The 14979-nt window shown below is 42.7% G+C and overlaps 1 protein-coding gene across 1 annotated transcript; it reads right to left on the bottom strand.

Annotated features, from left to right (window-relative positions):
- Positions 1-2638: 2638 nt before the first annotated feature.
- LOC122711037 (cytochrome P450 307a1-like) lies at positions 2639-6347 on the bottom strand. The gene is made up of 3 exons (XM_043929429.1): positions 5948-6347; positions 3083-3874; positions 2639-2967 (listed from the first exon to the last, which is right to left on the bottom strand). The coding sequence occupies exons 1-3, from the start codon at positions 6345-6347 to the stop codon at positions 2639-2641; spliced, it is 1521 nt and encodes a 506-aa protein (XP_043785364.1).
- Between the last annotated feature and the right edge of the window lie 8632 nt (positions 6348-14979).

Raw genomic sequence — 14979 nt, 5'->3', positions numbered from 1 at the left:
TTATATTTTTATATTGAGTGAATTTTTCAAGACAGAAAAAAAAATAAAATAAAATAAAAATGATTCAAAAAGAAATGACAAAGAAAGAATAATCTTATTTGTCGCTTTTTATTATTAAAATCTTAAATAATAAATTAACAAATGTCGTAACAATCACGATAATTAAATAACAAAACATAAAATAACGTACGTGGAACGAACGTGGAAGCGCGAAATGTGGGATGATTGAGATTTGTGATGACGAAAAAAAGGGGGCACGAGATGAAAACTCTAATTACTAATAATAGTGATGATAATAGTAGCAAGCGCGAAAAAAATTATATAATAATAATAATAATAACAATAATAATAATAATAATAATAATAATAATAATAATAATAATAATAGTAATAATAATAGTAATAGTAATAGTAATAGTAATAATAATAATAATAAGAATTGATGCTTAATAGCAGAAATAAATTATACATAACGCGAGTGTGGCTCGCGGGAGAACGATTTTTCTTTTTTAAGAAAAATCATTTAATCAGTCCTTTTTTTTTATAATCGATATAATTTCTTGTCTTACTTGAGACAACTCGTTCGTACTCTATTATTTTATCCACCCCTTACGAGCAACCACTTGCATCACGTTACAATATTTCAAATATATATTTCTCGTCTCGTAATTTCGAAAGAAGGTGGATGATGGATCTATTTGCTTTACTAAAGGATAAGAAAAGAACGAGAAGGTATATAAGGATGGAATCAGAAAAGAAGAAAAGATGAGAATAGAAAGAAGAAGGAAAATTAAACAAATTTAACATGTTATACGCTTCAGTTCTCATTTTGAAAAGAAAGAAAGGAAGAAAGAAAGAAAGAAAGAAAGAATAAAAGAAAGAAAAAAAAAAAAAAGAAACGAACTGATCGAATGCTATATATCTCGTTCGAACGTTGCTCCAACATTGGAAACTCAAAATATTCATAGTTGGTCCATGATTAAGCCACGATCGTTTGGAAGAAAAAAAAAAAAAAAAAAGAAAAGACTAGAACCGTGACTAGTTGCAACTAATAAATACAGCTTAACGTAATAATAATTTCATTTCATCACTTTGGTATTCGCTCTAAATAAAAAATATATCGGATCTCTATATAAAAAAAAACACCGAAAAAAAGTTGAACAAAACAGAAATGAAGCTGATCTCACAACGGTTCTGAAACTGTGCATTCATTCAAATAACTGGTATTCGACTGGTATTTACAACTCCAAAACCGCGTAGAAATTCACATGTGGATCAAATATTGGATCAACGTCGATGCGGATATTGGTCGAGTATTCGGTGTATATTATATCGCGAAAAAATCATATATATATATATGTGAATATCGGATCGAGTTGGGGAATTTCACCCTTTTTGGGGGGCCGCGAGACGTTTCGTTCTCTCCTAATCATCTCGTCTTCGGCTTACCGCTCACGTTCTCGGGTCTCGTCTTTCGAACGAGCGAGGTTATCAGACGACAGATCGTGTGTACGTGATCGTTCGATCAAACAGGCGACGAATTCCGCGAATCTCGGCTGATTTTTGATCCAGGTGAATCATCGGCCGATTTATCGTGTTCCCTCGAAATCGATCGATAAGGCTCGTGATTTAGCGTGAGAAAAATTTAGACAAAAAAAAAAAAAAAAAAAAGAAAGAGGAGGAAAGAAGAAGAGAAACTACTGAAAAAAGAAAAAAATAACGAAATCGATATCGTTCGATCAAAGGATCATCGATTACGAGAGAAAACAATCTCAGGATATTTGCAATCGGTATCCGATAACACGATTGATCGTGTAATCCTGCCATTAAAAGATTTCGTCTTTCCATTTTTTCTTTTTTTTTTTTTCTTTTTTTTTCATTTTTCCATTTCCATTAAGGAAACTACGCGTAAGCACGATGATTCTAATAAGAAAGAAACAACAAGAAGATGATGAATTAATTACTCGTAAGATTACGATTTACCTAAGCTGCTCTCTCCGACAAGGACAATGTTTCTCTCGCAGCAGCATCCCGTCAACGCGGAATTCTCTTCTTTTCAGTCCAAGTTTTCTCTCCTGATATCGCGGATGATCGTCTACGAACCGTTTTTTCAGGAAAAAAAAAAAAAAGGAGGGGCGGCGGAGTGTTCCACTCGTCGGCGGACGATCAACAATTTTACTATCTTAACCATCTAGTAATGTCAGTAAAGCTCTCGTTGCTGACGAAGGTCGAATCCTCGTTTTTTCACCCTTATTATCATTAACGTTGTTCGACCTTCTTATAAAGCTTTGTCTAAAAAAAAGAAGAAGAAGAAGAAGAAGAAGAAGAAGAAGAAGAAGAAGAAAACAAATCAGAAGCCTCTCTTCAGCTGATCTCTCTTCGCTTCTGAATCTCCTTCCCTGGATGTCCTCTCAAGAATCGTTCGTTCATCCAACGATCCATCCTTGTATCAGTTGCCTTGTATCGTTCGAGTTCCTTCCCTCTCTCCTTCTCTCTCTCTCTCTCTCTGTCTCTCTCTCTGTCTCTCTCTCTTTCTCTTTCTCTTCGAAGCTTCGTCGAAGCAACCCTTGAAATCCCTCGTGGGTCAGCCCCTATTTTCTCCAGGACTTACAACGTTGTTCACGCCCCAGTTCAAGCCCTACCGCCGCTCGAATCGAAATTTGTACGTCATCTCGGGGAGAGCCAGGTTTCCAATAGGAATCGTGTAATCCTCCTTTTGCACGGGCGCTATCGTGAAGTTCTTCAGAATGCTTGCCAAGATTGCGAAACTCACGTATTGGACCAATTTGTAGCCCATGCAGGATCTACGACCACCGCCGAAAGGCAGAAAGTGTTCAGGCTTTAACAATCTTCCGTTCTGCACGAATCTGTCCGGTATGAATTCCTCTGGGCTGGTCCACAGATCGGTGGACATGTTCAGATCGTAATTGTTCAGGAAGATGAACGTGTCCTTCTTGATTCTGAAACCTGAGGAATAAGAAGATGGATATCGATAAATTTCTTCCTTTTTTTTCTTAAACTGGTTGTAAATCAAAGGAAACGTGATGAAATAAAAAAATAGAGAAATATTGTTACCACTTACCGGCGATAGAACTATCTTGGTTAGCAACGTGAGGGACAATGGGGCTGGCGATTATCCTGATAGTTTCCAGGATGATGGCCTCGACGTAAGGCAAGGATCTCCTGTTCTCCAATCCTACGAAGTTGCCCGCTAGGCCGAGAGCATCTATCTCGTGCTGCGCCAATCTCTGAATCTCAGGTCTCGTTGCGAGGAAGCCTAAAACTTTGACCAAGAGATTTCCAATAGCCGTGTGGCCACCGATGATGTCCTCCATGACGAAGAGAGCCGTGTTCCAGGACATTTGGGGCTCCGTCCCGCTCTTCACGTGATTGATCAGACAATCCACGTAATCCTTCTCGGGCACGACGTCGTTCCAACTGTTCAATCTGTCCGCAATGATGTTCTTTATGACGAATCTTCGGATCTCGTGGCTCCAGTGCGCCATTCTTGCCATGTTCCTGTGGTGAAGAGGCATAAGGAAAGGCAGGAAGTCGGCCGCGTATCCCTGATTCACCTCGAAGAACACCTTGTCGAAGTTCTCGACCATGTTTCGGAAACCGTCGTGCTCCAGATGAAAGTTCTTCGAGCAAAGATAGGTGATGAAGATGTTGGCGCAGCAATGGAGGATCAACGGTTTCGCGTGGACGCTCGTGCCCGACAAGGAGTCCAGATGGTTCACCATAAACTCCATCTCATCGCCAATTATACCGTTCAGCTCGTTGAAACGCGTGGAGAAGGCGCGGGGAAAGGTGTGCGCGCGAAGCATCTCCCTTCGGGCTTTCTGCACATCCGACCAGTTGCAAAATGCCAGGGCTGTAAAATTAAATGGGGAAGCCTTTTTTTTTTTACAACGTAAACGGATTTAAATTCGAGGAATTTCTCTTTGATAACAAGTTAAAAAATAATATTTCGTTCGAATATAATCCCTCTGGAAATTTCCACGGATGGAAATGGAATGATTTCCACGTCGGACAGTCGACACCTGACAGGGACGAATCGATAACGGATATATCGATCGAAGATGATGACCACGTGATTAAACTTGACCTTTCGACGGCAACTCGTGACGCACGTAGATGCGTTTCGAAATATCGTCGAGTGGCGAAAAAAAAAAAAGAAAAGAAAAGAAAAGAAAAAGAAAAGAACAAAAAAAAAGAAAGAAGCAAGAAAAGAAAAGGAAAAATTCCGTTGACGCGGTATATATATATATATATACTGTTGCTCCTCTCCCTTTCCGTGGTGTCGCGCTTCACGCGCTTTTCGCTTCCTCTCTCTTTCTCTCTTTCTTGTTCGGCGAGGGGAACGCGTACGCGGAAATGCAAGCATCGGCAGATGCCGATCAAGCGGACTCGGCAGAAAATCGATTCATCGGCCCGGCTGGCGTGAGCCACCGGCCACTCGATTTGAAATCGAAGCGGTCGCGGGGCAGACCAGAACAGGAAGTGACCTGGTTTCTCGTGGTAGGACATGCCGCTCGACTCGCCTCCTCGAGCACAAGGAATCCAGGATTTTCAGATTTTACGATCAACTGTCAATCCTTGTTTCGTCGTATTTCAATTTTCCAATATTTAAAAATCTTTCATACACCGTTCCCTTCTCTCTACACCGTTTTACCGCAATTGTTTTGAGATCCGTTAACGTTCGCAACATTTAACATGTGTATATAATACAGAAAAAAAAAAAAAAAAAAAAAAAAAAAAAAAAAAAAAAAAAAGGAAAAGAAAGAATTATCACAACGAATTATAAACACGTATAGGATTTTCCTCTGAAAAAGCTAGGTTACGCCGATATCTCTCTCTTCCTCCAATTTTTCCACGAGCCGATCGAAAAACGTTCCCGATTCTCTCGCCGAGAATGTTGTGCGCAAAATGTGCGCGGTGAGAATGTACGGGAGGAGCGAAGGGAGAGCGAAAGAGAGAGAGAGAGAGAGAGAGAGAGAGAGAGAGAGAGAGAGAAGGAAAATGGTGCTTACTCGGTGGTATCGGAATCGCCTCCGGTGGATCAGCCTTGATCCTGTTTGCCGGCTGCCAGGTGAGCAAGGAACGCGTGAAAGTGGTACCGTGACCTTTCCGGCTTGCACTTGGTACCGCTTCGGCGTTGACCTTAGCACGAGTTTCGGCGTTCCGTGGATCGCAACGAAAGCACGAGCCACGCGAAAAAATAAACGGGCTGCGATTGTATGGGCCGGCCGGCTCACGTGTCGCGTACGATGGCAAGGTCGTTAGCATGGGGAACGAGTTTTCAGCAGCCGTGACGACGAAGGTGTCGACGAATTCAATTTTCACACTGACTCACGCGCATCGAAATTCTTTTTTTTTTTTTTTTTTTCCCCCTCCTCCCTCCTCCCCTCCCTTCTCCTTCCTTTCGGAACGTTAAAAACGGCTAGATAATCTCTCCTCTGGTTCCTATCTATTAGAGGATAATAATTCGAAATATATATGTTTAGAGAAGATTTCGTGAGGAGATTTTTTTTCTTTCTTTCTTTTCCTTTTTTTTTTTTTTCTTCGTCACGGCGAGAATTACGTAATCGTTGGACACGTCGAGAGTTTTTGAATAATAATTAAAAGTATCGAAGTATCGAACGAGGCAATTTGCATGGTGAACGAGTCGTCGAGTAGGTAGGGACGAGAGGAGATGTCCGATTAATTCCGAGCGATGGAAGATTATTTTTTATTTTTATTTTTTATTATTATTATTTTTATTATTATTACTTTTTTTTTTTTTTTCTTTTTTTCGTTTCGATTCGAACCGATGGAAAATCCTTCGCGTCGCTTTTTCGACCGTTCCTTCGTTCGAAATTATTTTTAAAACTTTGGAAAACTTTTGTCATTTTTCTCGCGACGAAAAACCAAAAGAATTAAATTAAAAGAGAGAAATTTTTCTTACAGTTCTCCTTGTTTCCACCGAAGAGCAGATGATATCTGGTAAAGTTGGGCCTGGAATCGAAATGGTGTCCCTTGACGGTGAGCACTTCTCTGATGTTCTCCAGCCCATTGACGACCACGCAGGGCACGGATCCCATCCTGAGCTTGATCACCTGGCAGTCGAAGTCCCTAACAAGGTCAGCGAAAGCTTTGTAGGGTACGTCGTAGCGTCCCAGGATATGAAGGGAGCCAAGTATCGGCCACGGTTTGGGTCCAGGTGGTTCCGGTAGGGCGTGTTGGTCGTCACCCAACACGACGTTCTTCGTCGTCTTCTTGGACCTTAGGTGATCCAACAGGATGAGGGCGAGTGCCAGGAACGTGATAGCGATTAGGAAGCACGTGGTGGCTGTCAAAGGGATCATCTTCGATGCTTTCCACGCTCCTCTCGACGCACCCCTTCGTCGATGCACTCACTTTACGATTTCTCACAAAGATGGGATTGGTGGCGTCTCTTTCTTTTCTCTTTCTCTTTTCCTTTTCGCGGTAGGTACCGGACCTAGGGTACCTGGATCGCGAGAAGGCTATTCTATTCCCTGTGACCGAAAATCGACGACGGTGCCGACGTACGAAAAGCTGTTTCGATTTCGGATCTCGGTTTCTCGTTTCACCACGTGCCAATTTGCGGAAAAAATTTGCGGAAAGAATTGTTGCTCGTTGTCGGAATCGCAGCCGTGCGTTTGGCCTCGGTCGATCGGTTGACGAGCGACGAGAGATAGAGAGGAAAGTTGGTGGTAAAAAAACGGGTACGGTGGTAGAAGTGGAGGAAAAAGAAAGAAAGAAGAAAAAAAAAAAAAAAAAAAAAGAATGTCACCCCGTTGATTGATTCGCGATCGTGATGATCACGAACGATCACGAACGATCACGATCGACGAGTGGAACGAGATTATTGATGGATTATCGGTGGATTCGCGATCGATCCGTGGCCGGTCCCGATAAACGAAAAAAAAAAAAAAAAATGATGCGTGCCCGTGTGTCTGTATCGGTAGATCGGTTCGTTGGTCCGTCTGTGAACGGTCTGCCGATCTGGCTCGGTCTGTGGGGATAGGATGGTTGGTCGGCTATCTTATATAGCGGCGTAATGTAGTCAGCACATTTGCGTCGCCACACACCCCATACATATGGATTCGTGTTGAGACGAAAGGGGGAGGAGAGGTTGGTCTCTCTGTCGTACTCTGTCGTAAGTGTATATAACACAACCCGGTGTGTTGCTGGTGCTGCTGGTGCTGCTACTGCTGGTAGAGAGACGAATTTCAAGAAAGCACCGAGAGAGCCAACTCTCCAACTCTTGGAGGCGTTCGTGTGTGGAACGGGAGAGCCCGAAGAAGAAGGGCTGGAAAGGTGGAGGGAGCGGAACGGAAGGATGATAGAAGGTATGGGAGGGGAAGGGAGGGAGATCCAGAAGGAGGTGAAGGGGCTGGAGAGAGCAGGGGATCCTCTACACAGAGGATACACAGAGGGGAGGTGCGGGGAGGGGGTGGGGGCACGACGTGTCGCGGAGTGGGGTCCAAGTAGGGCCCAAGCTGGGCCAGACCGGGCAACGAAGGGACGCTTCTTGCCCTTGACTTCTCTTCTTAAGGTGCCATCGGGTTTTCTGGCAGCAAGGTGGTGCGCCTCCAGTCCAACGAGCACCTCGTGAGACCGGCTACGCTCCCATCCACGCCAGACCACCGCTTTATTCCGTTCTTATTTCGATGTACCTGACGTTTGTCGATTCGGCACCTCTGCCCGTGCTTCGCCCATGCCTCCCCCCACGCCCCCCCCCCCAGGCCCGTCTCTTCTTCCATCCCACACGCCCGATCATCCTCGACGTCCTCGCCCGAAACTTCCTTCGTTTTTCCATTTCTTCCACGCGTCTCTCTCGTTATCGGACGTTATCCGATATCGAGGGGGAAGGGGAGGGGGGCCATTCAAGGGTGCTGCATTCGAGGGTTGTCGAACGACTTCTCGTCTCTTCTCGTTTCGTTCTACCGTCTCTTCTCGTTTCGTTTCCACCGTCCATTTTCTATCGACCATGATTCCCGATTCGGATTTGTTTGGGGAACGATCACGATTTTTACGGTTTTTGTAGAATCGGATGTACCCGATGGTCGGAGACCATGTTGCCAGTGCAGTGTTTCGATCTTCCTGTTTCCCTGTTCATTGGGACGGACGGTTTAAAGAGGAGGAAGAACGCGATCGATGAGAGAAGATTCGTGTTCGTCGATGATTTTTATCGTAAATCGATGATCCCACGGAACGAAAAATTTTGCTTTCGTTCCATTCCAATGCAAAACATCGTATGTTGTTTACGTCTGCAAATTTCGTCATCGACATTTTTCGTTATCTCCGATCCAAGAAAATCGATCGGTTCACGAATCTGAAATTATTTTTACGGGACATTGAATGAAAGTTGCGCAATTTTGCGACGGGATCGGACGAACGATGTTCCTCGATTCGATCGAGGAAGAAAAAGAAGAAAAAGATTCTTTTTGCTCTGTTGAAAAATAAAATCGTCACGTTTTCCCTGTTGCAAATAATTTCGAGAAAATAATTCGAAGGAAACGTTTAATTGTTCATCGATAGTTAATTTTGATAAAATAATAAATTTGTTTATTCCAACAAAATCGTGTTTCGTCGTGGTGTTTCGATTATTTCTGACACCACAAAATTGGAAATGAAAAAAATAAAGAAAAATGAATGATCGATAGATTATTGTCACTCCTAATAAACGAAAGAAATATCTTTTCCGAATAAAAACTATATCTGGGATAGATTGAAGATTTTTAATAATCTCTTGATCTTCTGTCGTCCTTTAGAAGAAATTCGCAAAAATACTTGACCAATACGTCAACACTGAACGTAGTAGGTCAATTCAGTAGAATCGAATTTAAGTCAGACGCAATTATTTTTTACGTTGGATCTGATCCACTTTACCGCTCGGGAACTTTCTTCGAAACGTTTTGAATTGTCAAATAACTTTCGCAAACTTATGAAACCGTATGACGTAGATTTCGTTAATGGGATCAGAAAAAGAAAAGAAAAAAAAAAGAAAGAATAGTCAAAAACGACAAATATTCGATTCGTTACCATTAAAAAAGAAACGAAGACTCCGATTCGTGCCTTAAAATATTACATATACAAATAATCAAGAGCACGGAAGTTATCGAAACGGAAGATTGGCTGACGAGACATCTTATATTTCACTTCGATGCTCTCCTTCGAACTTTATCCCTTCGAAACCAAAACTCGAGTAGAATTACTATTATAACCCAATCCTGTAAAATCCTATTTCAAAACAATAAAAACGAACACAAAAATTTCGTAATACGACGCGACATGTAAATAAAAATTCCCTCTATTTGAAAAATATTAAACTAAAAGATGAACGAAAAGGAAAAAGAGAAAAAAGACAAAAAAAAGACAAATAAAATTAGTGAAGAGAAGAGAGATTTCACGACGTGTTCACGAATGTGTCTTCCATACATCCCTGAACGGGAAGGTATAGCCCTGAAAGCTCGGATAAGAGAAGGACGACCACGTTATCTGTGACGAAGAGGAAGCACGCGACGAAGAGTACACGCTTCGAATTTGTTTCGAATCGATGAATAAAACATGAGCTAGTGGTGTGTCGGCTATATGTGCGACTTCCCCCATCCTGGCCCTGCCACTCGGCCCCCCCACCCCTTTCCACCAGCCTTTTTTTCCCCCCTCGCGGCGGTGCGCGACAGTAGGAGATTGCTTCATCCGTATCGAGAGGCATTATCGAGCGTCGATTTCTGGGAAGCTAGCGGTACCGGCCTCTCTGCCCGCCAGCTCGAAATCGGCTTAGAGAGGAGGCGCATAACGGGAAAGCTCTCCTCGGCTCTCCTCCACCCGGCCAAAGCTCCTTTTTTCGCTTGGCCCCCGCTTTCCACCCCCGCGCCAATTTTTCATTTCGCTTTCGATCGAACCACGCGCCGCCCCACACCTCTCCTTCGACAACGCGTACGCGAACGAAGGGACACTGATTTTCCTTTTTTCTTCCTCCTTTCCTTTTTCTCTGATGGATCGACTTTCAGAGATATATTTGCAATATGTACAAAGTTGATTGGAGAGTTTTAGGGAGAAGAAATATGGGGATATATTCCCTCGTTTGAATTGAATTGGGGATATTTTTACGAAAGGATACGAAACGAGGCGAGGCTGGGATGGGATGGCCCCCATTTTGGTTGCACGCGAAATAAGATCGCTAAGGCAGCTATCTATTAAAATACCTCGAGTCACGCGACGAGTAAATTCTTATTCCTTCGAAATTTTTTTACTTCGATTGTACATATATATATATATAAAACAAATTTAATAATTCTTAAGATAATTCAAAGTAGATCGAAGACGGATCTACTTCGAAACTTTCGAGACGATTGCAAAAAAAAGAAAGAAAAATGACGCAAGGGGAGAAATATCGAGATAATCGATCCACGTGGCCGGTTCGGATTAAGAAAAAGAAAAAAAAAAAGGAATCCTGCGGCCGTGTTTTCTCGCTCTTGCGATCTCGATCCCGATCTCGATCCCACGCGAGCGAGCGAGCGAGCGAGCGAGCGAAGCGCCTTGGGCTCGCGGAATTTCAAGATCGCGGCGCGTCCGCGAAAAGCGAATCGGCGAGGCACGAGAGCGCGAGAGGTGAGACGGATCGATCCGATCCGTTGGACGGATATCGGGAACCGGCCAGACGCTCGACGAAGGTCCCGCCAAAATCAAGGCTTCGTTCGACAACAATGGAACGATACCGGATGTCTTGGGCTGCTTATCCTTTATAGCCGCTTATCCTTTACATTCGCGGATACACGGGCAGGTTTTATTTTATTTATTTATTTTTTTTTTATGCAAAAATCCCGCGGGTTAACTCGACAACGGCCCTTCTCGATCGTTGGATCACGCAGAGTTTCGATCTCTGTTTTTCTTCTTCTTTCTTCCGATCGATGATTTCAATTCGATCGATTTTCCCTCCTCTCCTCGCGAAATTAAATTTGCGAGCGTTTTTCTTTTCTTTTCTTCTTTTTTTAATTAAATTCGGAGAGAGGGATTAATTTTCAAGTGCGTGGAGTGGGAAAATTATTAAAATATCGGCGTCGATTGTTTTTAGCGAGAAGAGTGAATCGGAAGAAAGTGAGAGAGGCGAGGCGGTTCGGTGACACACTTTTCTCGAAGCCCAACGAGCAACAACGCTCGAATCGCAGCAACGCGGCTAAATATTATTATTCGCGAGTGGAGAATAATAATAAATTGTTTTTGTCGTCGCGAGAGATATTTTCTCCCATTTGTGTTTGTTACAATTATTCGAATATGTCTTCTTCCCGTATAAATAACGGAATAAGAAGAAGAAGAAGAAAAAGAACTATTCGAGATCGAAAAGTTAAGAGGGAAGAGTTTTTTATTTTTGGAAGATTACAAACCGACGGGATCACGATCGACGTTGCCACAGATAGATCTGCGGAGATACAAAAGCTGCTTGATATTCTCGTATTCGTTGAAGGCGAGCAGTGCCAAAAATCAAGGTTGGATTAGCGATGAATAAAATCGACAGACGGTGAGATCCTCCGCCTCGCATTAGATCACGGGGCTGCCCTTGTCCTTCCTTCAAGGCTTTCGAGACGGCAGAAATTAGCTTCCAACCATTTCAATACATTGTGAAGTATAATGATAAGCAGAGGGATACGTTAAATTAAAAAAAAAAAAAAAAAAAAAAAAAGAAAAAAAAAGAAACCACCTTGTGATATCTATCCTCTTCGACGATCAAATTCACTCGAAATATAGAATCCTCTCGATTTCTTCTTCTTCAAAATTACATCATCTCACGATATTATTACGATTCTTCTGTCATCGAACGGAAGAAAAGAAGAGAAAGAAAGAAGAAAATACATCGCAATAACAAAAAAGAAAAATCGTTTATGAAATTCGAAATCGAAATTAAAATATTATATATTATATAATATTGCGAAATCATCGTCTCGATATATCCATTCGCAATCATGGAACGGACGTGGTGTCGGCCCTCGAACTCAATGAAGAATCTAGAAAGATCGAGCCGGCCGAAAAGCTCAGGAATATTCCACTGTCCCGGATAGAAGTTGGTTCCGGCTATGGTGTTACGAGTTATGTAAGAAATTATTGAAAATGTAACGGCCTGATCCCCTCTCTCTCTATCTCTCTCTCTCTGTCTCTGTCTCTGTCTCTCTCTCTCTCTCTCTCTCCTTATCCCTTCTCTTCTGCATCGGGAAAGAGCGCGTCCCGGTGACGTTGATCTGCATGTAGCGGTCGTGCATTACGCTCTAACGGTCAAGTGGCGGCCTATACATAAGTGCATACATCTCGTCTGTTTATTATAAACACCCGTATAACACCTCGACGATTCTTATTTCGTCCGATCTTTCCTTCTCTACGCGGGAAAATGGAAATGCACACACGTACAATGTGAACAGAATCGCGTATATACGAAACGCGTGATTCTCGTTAGAAAATTTTCAATTTAGTGACGAAGAAGCGTATTATACTCTCCATGTTTATCCAAGAAAAAGAATTTTCTTCCAATGATATGATTAATCGTGGTATATCCTTAAACCGGGGATAACATAACATCGACGTTTAAAAAAGATAAAAATTTTCCAATAACTTCCTAATTGCGTGTTTATTAATTGAATGAAAAGAGAAGAGCTTTATTTATCGAATTTACTAAAAAAAGAAGGAACTATAATAGTATTCACTGGTAAATATTCGAATATCTGAAAAGTCGTGGGAAAAATCGTGGAAAATTATTAATTGGATGAAAAAAAAAGAGCTTTATTTATCGAATTTACTAAAAAAAGAAGGAACTATAATAGTACCCACTGGTAAATATTCGAATATCTGAAGAGTCGTGGAAAAATGGGCGGAGGGAAGATTGGCGGAGGAAGACGTGGAAGAAGTAATTGGCATTGTGGCGAACGCATGCATAACAGAGCGGACGAACGGGAACAGAGAATTTTGAACGGTGGTAACGGCGGCTTGGAAAATTCGCGACAGATACATTTATGAGGCTGGCAGACCATCCACATCGCGGTTTTATGCGGACCGTACGGATGTATGCCCGAGCCATGCTAATGCCGATCGAAGGTAAAAGTTTTTTCTGTCTCGCGGCCGGGATACAGGAAGTGTTCCTTCCATCGTTTCGCGTGGAATTGGGACGTTGCGTAACGACGTAAGCGCCGCCTGGTGACCACCGCTAAATCATTAGGAGGAACTTGTCGAAAAGATCGTCGAAAGAGACAATGTGATCTCTCCCCCGTTGAAATTTTGTTGCAATCTACTGCCTGCGAGGATCGTACCTTTCGAGCGACTTCAACTCCTTTGATGAGTCATATCCTTGAAAGTGAAGAGAGAAAAAAAAAAAGAAAAAAAAAAAAAAAAAAAAAGAAAGAACAAACTGCAAGGGAGCGACTTTGACTATTATGTTTAATTAAATTCATTATGAAAAAAGGAGTATAATTCTCACGAGACAGGATCCAGTGTTATTTTTTTTTATATTTTTCATATTTATCTATAGAACCTTAAAGAACTTTCTCATACATAGTGATAACTCGAAAAACACGTTTTTCGAGTTGTGTCGGTTTAATGGCAAGGGGGTAGGAGATACTTATATCTGTGCGAACGATAGTCTATTTTTTTTTCCTCCCCTCTTCTTTCCTTTTCTTTTCTTTTCTTATTTTTCTTCGATGATCGATGATGATTAGAATCGAGATCGTCGAGAACGAGGACGAATATATTTTTTTTTTAGAGAATTATTTTTTTCTTTTTTTTTTTTTTCAATCTCGAGAATCGTCTCGTCTCGTCTCGTCTCGTCTCGTCTCGTCTCGTCCCGTCCCGTCCGCGCGCTTGACACCTCGACTCTAGAATCGAAAATTTGCATCGGTCGTAACGGAGGCTCTCGGCAAGGGAATCGATAAAATTGAGAGCAAGAAAAAGTGACAACGGTAAAAAGTAGTCCGTGCATCTTTTCCTCTCCGTATACACGCGTTATCCATCATCATCGTCGTCATCCCCTCCCACCAATGTCCAATAGTTTTCGCCTCGAAACCTTTAAAACCCCTGCCCTGCCTGATTCACGTTACGACGTCACTTTATCGCTCGAGCCCTCTTCCCGAGGTATTGGTTTCGTGGCCGACGTTGATTCGGGGATGGAGAAGCGGTCCGTGCGGTTATCTCAAAATGTAACAAACTCGTTATTTCAAAGCGAAAAGTTGATTACACCGGCCGCGCGAGAAGATGCACGAATAAAAGAGAAACGAAATATTCACGCACAAAATTTTCAAAACTCTTCGCGGCCAAATCCAAAGAACGATTAGTTTTAAACTGTATCCTCCAAGCCTAATAGACCATCGACGCGACACGAATACCAAAAGGATATTTTATATAGTCGATAAACGTTGATAAACGTTTAATTTACTTTAGTTTCGTGTCACCGTATGTATTTGCCTGCATCGTCGAATGAATCGTATCGATGGAAAAGAGAACGCAGCGTATGGAGAAAGAGAGCGAGAAAGAGAGAGAGAGAGAGAGAGAGAGAGAGAGAGAGAGGGAGGGATGGAGGGAGAAAAGGGGAGAAGGAGAACATAGGCGCTGTTGCACCTGCGTCACCCACCACGTGGGGTGCCACGGTACCCCGGCCCCGATTACGACACTCTTCCGTGTCGATTTATCTCGAAGCCGGCCGGCCGGCTGCCCAAGAGAGCGACAGAAACAACGAGTGGCCGGGAAACCGGTTTTCGGGGCCTCATTCGTTTGAATGTCGCGCCGTATAATTTCACCGAACGGGGGACGAACTTTCCCGACCAGCGTCCAATTACTCCAGGCCGCCTCGATAAAAGGGAAATTAGCTTGGGTCAGTTTGGTACCATTCGAAACAGCTTCTATCGAAAATCGAAAGTACCCCCCCTTGCCCCATCCACCGTACCCGACCCGATCCTCTTCGATTCTATCGAACATCCGTCCGCGAACATCTCC

This window comes from Apis laboriosa, unplaced genomic scaffold (genome assembly GCF_014066325.1).
Source record: "Apis laboriosa isolate Shangri-la unplaced genomic scaffold, ASM1406632v1 scaffold16_cov148, whole genome shotgun sequence".
NCBI lineage: Eukaryota > Metazoa > Arthropoda > Insecta > Hymenoptera > Apidae > Apis > Apis laboriosa.
This window is presented reverse-complemented; position numbering and strand designations above follow the sequence as displayed.

Bases quoted from the DNA above. Each gene is read 5' to 3' on its own strand.
- LOC122711037 (XM_043929429.1), bottom strand. From the start codon at position 6,347: ATGATCCCTTTGACAGCCACCACGTGCTTCCTAATCGCTATCACGTTC. The intron at 3,875-5,947 runs GTAAGAAAAATT...TTAATTTTACAG, and splicing joins CGGTGGAAACAAGGAGAACT to CCCTGGCATTTTGCAACTGG. The intron at 2,968-3,082 runs GTAAGTGGTAAC...CTTATTCCTCAG, and splicing joins CCAAGATAGTTCTATCGCCG to GTTTCAGAATCAAGAAGGAC.